This window comes from Phoenix dactylifera, chromosome 16 (genome assembly GCF_051530095.1).
Source record: "Phoenix dactylifera cultivar Ajwa chromosome 16, Ajwa_hap1_PhDact_Kaust_v1.1, whole genome shotgun sequence".
Lineage (NCBI taxonomy): Eukaryota > Viridiplantae > Streptophyta > Magnoliopsida > Arecales > Arecaceae > Phoenix > Phoenix dactylifera.
The window spans coordinates 2,991,574-3,001,997 of record NC_143205.1 but is presented as its reverse complement, the minus strand read 5'-3'; the positions used below and the strand labels follow the sequence as shown (position 1 = coordinate 3,001,997).

The 10,424-nt window shown below is 44.3% G+C and overlaps 1 protein-coding gene across 1 annotated transcript; it reads left to right on the top strand.

The window, feature by feature from the left end:
* The first annotated feature begins 288 nt into the window (after window positions 1–288).
* Window positions 289–2,394, top strand: LOC103722959 (uncharacterized). Its single transcript, XM_008813714.4, has 4 exons — window positions 289–1,062; window positions 1,163–1,333; window positions 1,509–1,650; window positions 1,989–2,394. Exons 1-4 carry the CDS (start codon window positions 371–373, stop codon window positions 2,148–2,150), a joined length of 1,167 nt encoding a protein of 388 aa, XP_008811936.3. The 5' UTR covers window positions 289–370; the 3' UTR covers window positions 2,151–2,394.
* The last annotated feature ends 8,030 nt before the right edge of the window (window positions 2,395–10,424 follow it).

Here is a 10,424-nt window from a genome sequence, read left to right as displayed (position 1 = left end):
TTCTTCTTCCTTTTCTTTTTTTTTAAAAAAAAAAGTTAACGGCCGTTAGCCTGCAGCTGGGAACACTGCCGTTTGGGGTGGGCGCATGGCAACCCGTTCAAATATTTCGATTTGTAAGCCAAATCTGCGCATTTAATAGCCTACGAGACTGTACAAGATACTAATGATGGAGTATGCCGCCTCCGTTCCCCCAGCCCCTCTCCTTCACTGACCCCGATGCTAGTTTCATCATAACCTCTTATATACTAATTCTTCCAGGAGCCTCTTTCATCGTCTCGATCTCCTCCCGAGCGCCAGGCATCGCCTTTCTTCTCGTCCGGATTCTCTGCTATCCATCCCTTGTCAACGTTTGGGCTTCGACCCCCAAAGCATGGCCTCTTTGAACCCGAACGCGCCGGTCTACATCCCATCTCCCCACCTCCTTTCGCTGGAGAGCTACTATTCTCCTCCTCCTCCTCCTCCTCCTCAGCACCCTTCTCCTTCGCCGTCCTTATATTTCCAGTACAACCAAACTCCATACCAAAACAATGCCATTTATACTTCTTCTCCTTCTCCCTACGTGCATGACCTTTGCTACTATCTTTCCCCTCAGATTTCTTTCGTTTGTTGCTATAGAAAGGGGTTCTCGTACTTTCAGATCCCCCAACCTTGCCCTCCGAGGCCACTCCCTCACCCTGCCCCTCTCCCGCCTTCTTGTCTCAAGCAGCCACGAGGTTCTCTCTCTCCTTTAATTGAGGAAGGCGAGGGGAAAGACAAGCCCCAGGACCACATTGTCTCCGCGGCCCAAGTGAAGCAAGAGGTGGAAAAGAAAGTGGTGAGAAAGAAAGCCAGCAAGGGTGTGAACGGTTCAAAGGGGTTTAGGGTCTTTGCGAGTGGTTCTTTCACAGGGAAGCGAGTGTATGTACCGAAGCCGCCGCGATGCCAAGGGCGGCTTCCGCCGCTCCTTCGGAGGACGAAGCTCACCGGCGACTTCGAGTTCAAGAAGGTGGAGCCTGGGCCAGGAGATTCAAAAAGTGATGCCAAGACCACAGTCATGATAAAGAATCTCCCCAACAAGTTCACGTAAGTGTTATATATGATCTTATCCTCATCTACTACAAAAAATTTTTCTCCTTGTCTTGCTCTTTAGCTCTTAGCTCTAATTTCTACTCTCTTTTGGCAGCACGGAGAAGCTCATGGACATACTAGATAAGCATTGCTTACGAGAGAACGAGAAGGTTCTCTCTTTAAAAGGAGAGGAGAAAGCATGCGATGGAGTGGTGAAGTTGGCAGACGGGGAGGGAGCCACAACCCTCTCCGAGTTCGACTTTTTGTATCTACCCATAGATTTCAGGTAGTCCTCCATCGCTGGTCCTCAACACATTAATAAATGTTTTCATGGCATTAATTAGGGTTTCTTGGAACGAATCTATGGGATTGGCTTCTATTTTCTTCTTCTAATTTCCATTTTGGTTTGACTTGCCTATACGCTTATCGAGGGTATGTTGGATATATATGGATGGGATCAGGAGTGGCAGTAACTTGGGCTACGCCTTCGTAAACTTCACGAGCTCAACTGCAGCCTGGAAGCTGCACGATTATCTGCACCACTTCGAATGGAAGTGCTTCGGATCTCGCAAGATATGCGAGGTTACCTACGCCAGGATTCAGGTAAACATCATAAAATCCAAGTTCTAAATTTTATTATTCACCGAAATATCTATATTAACTTTCTATGCTTCCATTGTTAGTTCTTATAGATTATATGAAATCTAAGTGCTGATATTGCTTATTTCAATAACATCTCTAAATGTTATATTGTAATTCCATTCACCATAGGAATGATTTTAGTTTTCTTGCGCTCTTAGATATGTTTATGGTCTATGAACCTGTATTTAGTTTGTGTTCTGTTATTGTTATATCTACAGTCAATATGTCTTCAAAAAGGGAAGAAAATAAATATGCAGTAGGTTTAATGAAGCTGACTTTTGATCAATTCTTGTAACCAGGGTTTGCGAGAGCTCAAGAATCATTTCACAAGTTCCGTATTTCTTTGCAATCGTGATCAGTACCTTCCATTGTGCTTCCAGCCATCTCGCAATGGATTCAACCAACCAGAGCCTGAATGTGTGGGTAGGCGGATTCATGTTGCATCAGAAGTTACGAAATGAAGAGAGGAAGAAAGAAATCATCAAGGTTCTACACCGTCTATCTATCTATCTATCCGTCTATGATCTGGTGTGTGTACATGGAAGGATAGAGAGGCAGATAGATAGGTTATGGTATTGTATGCAACCCTTGCAGTACTTGTTAGGTCCTGTTTTGTAATCCCAGGTATTTTAGTCTTTCTTTTATCGTGCGTAAGATGAAAAGAGGAAGCGTAACGCTGCCCGTGTCTTTAGCTTCCGGTTTCTACTGGTGCAATCTTCTTACTTCTGATGTTCTCTCGGATGTATGTATGTATTCACATTAGGAACACAATGAGATGACGGCTTGGGCAAAGAAACTGTGGGAGGTACGTTAGGACATTCCTTGATGTGATGGAGAGTAGCCTTTCTTCCCCCCCACCCCCCCCCCCCCCCCCCCCCTCTCTGCTCTACACAGAGAGGATGGAGACATAAGGAGTGATATTATAGACTTAAGAATAAGCAAGCATTAAAAAATAATGGATGGATAGGGGGAGATGGAGAGTATGGAGAGGGATGGAAGGATTTGTTTGCTGTCATCTATCACCTCGCTATTATGTTTGACGTGATTGGAATTGAATGCGCGTAGGTTCAGAACCCTCATCTCTCTGAGCGACTCCTTCCTTTGTTAAGCTTGAAGCATGCTATCTCTGACGAGCAAATAATCTTTTCTTTCAAGGATAATATTTATGAAAGATTTTTTTTGCCTGTTTTCCTTAACTAGATATATGCTATTATGGAGAACAACCGGTAATGCGTCAGCAGAATATTTTTACTATTTTTTATGCTTTATTCACGTTCTTAATCACTAAAATGACTTCAGAGATCTTAATTAGCTTGTTTGAATGTTCTGCGGCCAGTTGCTTTTGATATTTTGGCTATACAATATCAGAATAATTAGATAATCTTGTTCATACGACCTTCTTCTAAGGGGTGATAACCAATACCACGACCGAAGTATTCCAGCCATAACCCGGTCATTCATTCAGGTCGTCTGTAGGTTTACAGTGCTGGGTTAAAATTTGCATCCGGTTTTCCTCGTCCATAAAGTCAAGTAGAAGGCGTATGTACTTTTTGAAGAAAATTGTCGTCCATAAAGTCGAGTAGAAAGCGTATATACTCTTTCACTTTCCACATTTTTCTCATGCTTGATTTTTTTTTTTTTTTTTTGCTAAAAAAAAAGGGAGGGGGGGGGGGGGGAGGAAGGTACAAGCCCAACCCCGTGTAGCAGCCTCCACTGGGCTTCCCACCCCGCCAGGAGAATGTTCGATGCGGGCAAACCGGGTCGTGTGTTGGGCACGCCGACCTATTTTACTTATACCCTTTCCACCCGTGAGCCGGCTTGGTTACCCGATCCGACCTTCCGTGTGAGTACGTCACACCTGGCACCACCCAGGCTATCAGCCGATCAGTAGCACTTCCAGACCCCGTGTCCAGGCGTGGAGCATTCGGTCCCCAAATTTAATCGACGTCCGCGCGTTTCGAACCTGGAACCACTTGGTTGGAAGTAAACGCCCCGTTCCAACTGAGTTACCACCTTGGTGGTCATGCTTGATCTTTATTGGGGATCATAAAAATCAAAAGAGATGAACGGAAATAGGCCACAACTATGAACAGTGGGAGAAGTATGTATCAACAAGGGGTAATGATCTGACGCAATCTGTGGTAGGTGACATATCTTGAATCAGGCCAGCTTTGAACCTATCTAGCTGTGGTGAACATATGATCAATCCGCTCTCATATTCTGACATGGCCCAATCTGTTGTTGCACCAAGTGAATTGCGGCTCGAAGAACTCCAGATCGACCAATCCACTATCTATAATGAAATCTTGAAACTCATTTATCTCTAATTTATTCGTGAACGGTCTGTCTTCCATCTTTTCCAAAGGGCTCTCGATATAGTTGAAATCACCGGTCACTAGTGTTGGATAGCCGTGCTGGATTAGGCTACTTACCTCATCCTATAAAATTCTCCTCTTCCGATAATCAGTACTAGCATAGATAGCAGAGAATACCTAGGGTTGTCCATTCCTTGCAGATATGACCATGACGACATTCTGATTACATTCATTGAAGACATCCATTTTGCAACCATTCAACTGCCACATGATAATAATGCCTGCTGACAATCCACGTGATTCAATAGCATAAAATCCCTATGAACTAGGAATCCTTCTTCTTGCTTGTTGCAGGCTTCTACCAGAAAGTCTGGTTTCAAGGAGTACACAAACGGTTGGTTCATGTGTTTGAACTAACCTCCAAAAAGCAGGGCTAAATGACGGTTTTCCGGCACTTCGGCAATTCCATACAAGAATTAGCATATCAAATATTAGAAAGGGAGTGACAGCCCTCCCCTGGCCTAGACCCCTCCAAATGTTAAGAACTCTCCCAGCCTCGCATGGCCTTCTTCAACTTGGATACCACACGCTGATGGGCCACCATAGTGGTGTGCAGACCCTCAGCCTCGGCACCAGATGCCCTTTGTTCACACAGTCTACCACTCACTGACCCACCTTCATCCGCTCCTCCGTGGGGTTCCTTCCTCACCAACCCCTTCTCCCCCGCCTTCCTCGATGCCACTCTCCTCTTCTTCTGGGTGTGGTCAGCCTGCTGCAGTCGGTGATCACCGGCCCCCAGATCTCCTTCCCCCTTGCCATCGCCATCCGGGATAATGGCTGCCTCCTTCATAGGCTTCGCCTCATCATCCCGATGACACTGATCGCCCCTGGCTCCGCCCTGGGATGCAGCCTTCCCCCAGTCCTTCCGAGTTTCCGCTCTAGACTCCGGCACGGCAGAGCGCTGCAATCGTTCACTGCCCCCGTACTTGACTTTTGTGGCTGCTAAGGTCGGCTCACCCACCGTCGGCGACCGTAGATCAGAGGGTGATGTCAGAGCTGGCTCGGTGAAGCCCGAAAAGTGTTGCCTCCGGTGGTCAACAGTGTCTCCACCCGCTTCGGAAACGTTGGTCCCAGGAACAGGACCTGAGGAAACCCCATCCGCCCAACTCGCGCCCGCAAGACCCTTCAGTGTGGCCCATATCCTGCGGGCCTGTTTGGATAGCCCAGCATCAAGGCCCACTACCTCCTGGACCAGTGTCCCCTGGGCCTCCATCACTCGGCCCAGTTGCTCTCTTGGTAGCCCATCAGCCACCTTGCCGAGTTGGACCGGCTCAGACTTAGTAAAAAATAGTGGGTCAACCAGGCTCACGTCGATAGGGAAAGCGAGTCGCTGTCGTTGGCGTCCACCGCCGGTGCTTTCCCCCGGTCAAGTGTCGCCACAGTCTTCCACCCCTCGGTCCCGCCGAAACCTCGGATAGCCGCTGGCTGGTCGTCAAAGCTTCGGTCATGTGGTTGTCGGCAGGTTGACCCCGGGTTGGTTTTACCCCCAACCTAGTGGTCGTCTTCTTCAACAGCTCCACAACGATCAGTTTCGGCAGGCGGATCTGGCTGGTCACCAGCAACGACCCATACGTTGGCCGCAGCGGTTGGTCAAGACACTCATCCGCCGGAGTCAGGGGAGGTGCCCCCTTGTCTTTCGAACCTTGAATCCCTCCCCCATCCGGTGTTGGAGCCTGAGGACTACATCTGTCCCTTCCATGGTCGAGGCACCCACACTGGTAACAAACCCCAGGTAGGTTCTCGAAAGTGAAGGCCTGCCAGATCTGCTCTGAGACCCCTTGAAGATGGGTCGCTGGCCGCAGTGGGGTTAGGGCATCCAGTTCTAGTTTGACCCTGGCAAACCTTAGCCGTCGCCTGCCATCCGTCGTTGTGTCTACCGCCAATGGTCGGCCGGCTACACCGGCGATGTTAAGGATTGACTCCCTATCCCAGAACTCGAGGGGAAGAGCCGGCAGTCTCACCCACGTGACAACCCTTGACACCTCATGGACTCCGGCCACGAAGTCAGGCCGCCACTTCTCCATGGCAACAAGCTGCCCCGCTACCAGCTATGGGCCACAATGAAGCACCATATCCCGCTCCTCGTCCTTGAAACATATAGCCTGGTGGCCCGCCGCCAATGGGAAGCCTTCGATCCTGTTGCCGAGCCTCACCTTGAACTGAATCTCCTTCATAATCTTTTCCACCGGAATAGGGCGGCCAAGACTCCGGGCCAGGAGGGTTGTCGACGCCCATGCCTTCCGGGCTCTGTCGATTCTTACCTGGGGCAGCGTCAATACCTCCTTGAAAACACTCTAAATCTGCTGGAGTTCCGCATGGGAGATCTTGAAGGTGGTCCACTACGGCCGCCGTGGGGGGGCCTGGGCAACCGCCGACCACAGGGGCTTGCTTAACAATCCCTTCCAGTTGATTCATTTGCCGCCGATCCCCACTCCCCCCATCCGCCTTGGTCTCCACCACCTCCTTCCCCTTCTGGTTCGCCGCCGCAGCCCACCTGGTCTCCGCCACCTCGCTGCGCCCCGCCTCTTTCACCGTAGCCATACTGGTATGTTTTCGGTCAACTATTTTTCCCATTGCCATAACTTTAGCGGGGTGAGATGAGTCCTACTTTATCAAATGTGGCTTATTGGCTATTCAAAATCACATTTAGTTTTTCAGAGCTTAAAATAAATCTATCAACTATTGGTTTTAGTTTATTTGCTTCTTTACTTAGATTTGGATTTTCCTCTAGCAAAGTTTGTTCAATTTCTATTTTTTTTTTTCTTTCAATCATCAGATTTTGATTTATCAGTCCGATCCCTTTATTCTTCTAATTAAGCTTTTTAAATTCATTTAATAACTCACAGCAAGCATTCTGAAGTTCATCAAAAGTGAAATCATTCTAAGGTTTAGAATTTACCACATCCTCATGAGCCATGAGACACAGATTGGCTATTTCTTGATTTTCTTTTTCTGAACTAGATTCGTCGCTATCACTCTATGTAGCAGTCATTTCCTTCTTTCTAAGCTTTTTTAGAGTTTTCTTTAGTAGTAGGCAATCATCTATGAAGTGACTAGGTTTCCTATATTCAAAGCATGTTAGCAACTACTCTTTTTCTTTCCTTTTTGCCTTGCTCCCCTTTAGCCAAAGATCTTCTTCTTAATCCTTGCCCTCTTCTCTTGAATCTTTTGAATCTTTTTGCAATGATGGCCATTTCATCATCACCGTCAGATGATTTGAGAGCGATGGTCCTTGTTTTCTTTGATTCATCCTCTTCTAGGTTATGCTTCATAGATAACTCGTGAGTCATTAGTAAGCCCAACAGTTTTTTTAGAGTTAGTGTTGAAGTCCTTTGCTTCTTGGATAGCTGTGACTTTTTTCTCCCACGTTCTTGGTAAAGATCTAAGAATATTTCTTACTAAATCACTGTTAGTATAAGATATACCAAGACTTTTAAGACCATTTATAATATTTGTAAATAGAGTAAACATATTATATATAGACTCACTAGTCTCCATTCTAAATAGTTCATAATTATGAACAAGCATGGTAATTTTAGATTCTTTAACCTAGTTAGTGCCTTTGTGAGTTACTTCCAGCCTATCCCAGATTTTTATAGCAGAAGAGTAAGTAGATATTCTATTGAATTCATTAGCATCTAAAGAACAGTACAAAACATTCATGACTTTAGCATTCAATTGAGCCATTTTCTTATCAAATTCATTCCATTTCTTTTCAGGTTTGGAAAGATACACACTGTTAATAATCTTTATGAGTGTGTGCAGCCATTTGTTACGACATTCTACATGTCATAGTCAAATGCTTAAATAAAATACACATGAATGCTTTCCAAAATGCGTAGTTTGTTCCAACAAACAGAGGGGGTCTGTTTGTGGATTATCTCTCTGCAAGTGATGTACGAACAGAGGCTTCCATAGATCTTTAATTCTTGACTATTAGGTCAAAGAATGACTTGAGTACCAGGGTTCCGATACCACTTGATTTTTTAGGCCAATCAATGAAAGCCTATCTCGAGCCTATTCTAGGCTCAATAAAATCCAATTCAGGTTTGGACGGACCTTTCTCCAAGTTTCAATTTCTAAAATTTGTTACAGCAAAGTATAGAAAGAATTAAATATTGTTACAAAAATATAGCTTCAAGACAGTAAATACAAAAATAATAAATGGAGCTACACTCTATTGGTCGACTTGATTGCACTTGAAAATGCTTCACCAACTCTCTGAAATGGAGGATATGATCTGTCAGCTCAAAACGACAACTCTTAAATGAAGTCTTCTTTGAAGCTTTCTCTTTTTGCACTCTTTTTCTGGCTCTTAGAGGATTTGTCTTTGTGGTGTTTGAGCTTATCTTTTCTTTGGTGTTCTCTTGCAGTTATACTCTTTAGAGATGATTGGAACACTTTTCTAACCGCTAGACAGTTAATAGAACCATTGAGAGGAGAAAATAACTGTTTAGACTCACTAAAAAGCTAGTCGTTATAGTTGTCAGGCACAGAGGGGTTGACTCGCAGATTTAGGGGGTCGACTCGAGATTTTTAGGAGTCGACTTATGATCTTCAGAAGCCGACTCGAGCTTGCTTCTACTTCTGCTGCGCTCTGTTTTTCGTCTGTGGTACTTGTGGAGTCGACTTGAGATTTCCAAAAGTCAGCTCATTGATTTTGAAGGTCGACTCTTCAATGGACTATCTTTTGCTGCTTTCTATCATTCTACTATGATCGTTGTGTGGTCGGCTCGATTGCTTCTAAGGTCGACTCTAGTTTTTTTGGATTGACTTGACAATACAATGATTTCTTTAACTCTCTATCTTTTGTCTATGGCCATTCAAGGGTCAACTCGTCTTTGTCCGGGGTTGACTCGTGCTGAGCTGGAGTCCTCTCGAGTATTTCATGGGTCGACTCATCAATACAATAATTTTTTTGGCTTTTTGTCTGTCCTCTGAGACTAATCTAGGCTCAACTCACAATCTGTTAGAGTCAGGTCGTGAGGGTGCATCAGTCAGTGACAGTATTCTAGGGTCAACTCGCTACAGGCTTGAGGTCGACCTTGAGGTAGCTCAGGATGAAATCTTCTGTGCTTGTATGTGAGCTTTGAAGGAATATATTCGTTGCATTTTTTTAGCTTCTTTGATGTGGAGCTTCAGATGGATGATCTTCATTTGACAGTGGTTGAAGGTTTTCATCTTTTTTGCTTTCTGAAATTTTATCACTTAAACTCAAAACAAATGGATTAGTCAACTTTTAAGTTATTTTTTTGTATCATCAAAATCAACCTTTTAGATTCAACAATAGAGAAATAGGGCATCTCCATTTCAACAGAAATCCAGTAATTGCCGGCCAGAATTAGAGCTTCAATGACTAAGGAAGAAGGTGGAGAGGGCCAATCAAAAGATTCTGGGTTGAAGCCTATTTCTGGCGATGCTTAGGCTGCACTAGTGGTGGAACTGGTTTGGGACGGAGGTTGGAAAACTCCGGCGAACTCCATGTATGGGCTAGGATCATTGGTGTGGGATCGAAGGAAAGGTGGAAGGGCTTTAAATAGAGTGGAGCGGGCTAGTAGACATCTCCTCGTCGGAGTTTGAGGAGGAGATGGAGTCTACTTCCATCTTCTCTTTGAATTTCTTTCATTTTTTTTCTAGAACAGGCCTTCAAGCCTTCCTTTTTCACACCAGACCGGACCAATGGGCTAGGCCTCGTGATGTTGGACCTCACATTCTTCCTTTCTAAAAAAAAAATCATCCTAGAAATTTTCTTACTTAAATATTCAAAATTTAGGATTACCATCCCAAGTCATCTCGCAGTCTTCCAATAATTCTTCCAAGTTAAGTCTTTAATTCTAATATTTTTAGTGTCAAAGTTATTATTGTTTGATTTGATGCAAAATAACTCAAACCACCACACTTCTGTTGCGTACTCTAATTAAACCACCAAAATTCTCTAGATTCACTAAATGCTTTTTAACGAGAAAACTCAAAAATATCAAATAGAGTATATATTGTATTTTTTTAATTTAGAAATCCTCAAATAAAATGTCTTAATTCTTATAATGACTTATTCTATATTCAACAAAGATTTGCATCCTAATGTCCCTAGTGTCTACCCAACTACACTTATCATATGTTTAATTCTATATATTATGATTTATCCACTTATGCCTTGATACCATTTTAATTGTCGAACCTCCGACTTGAGATCTTGAGCTAGGGGTCATGGCAACCGCCACATGCTCATTAGAGAACTCTCTTTACAAACATGCAAGACATCTCAAAATGTTATCATAAACAAGCAGTGGAATAAATTTAAATAATTAACATTCAAACTTTAATTTAAATAACTAAATCAAAATTAAATATCATACAAGA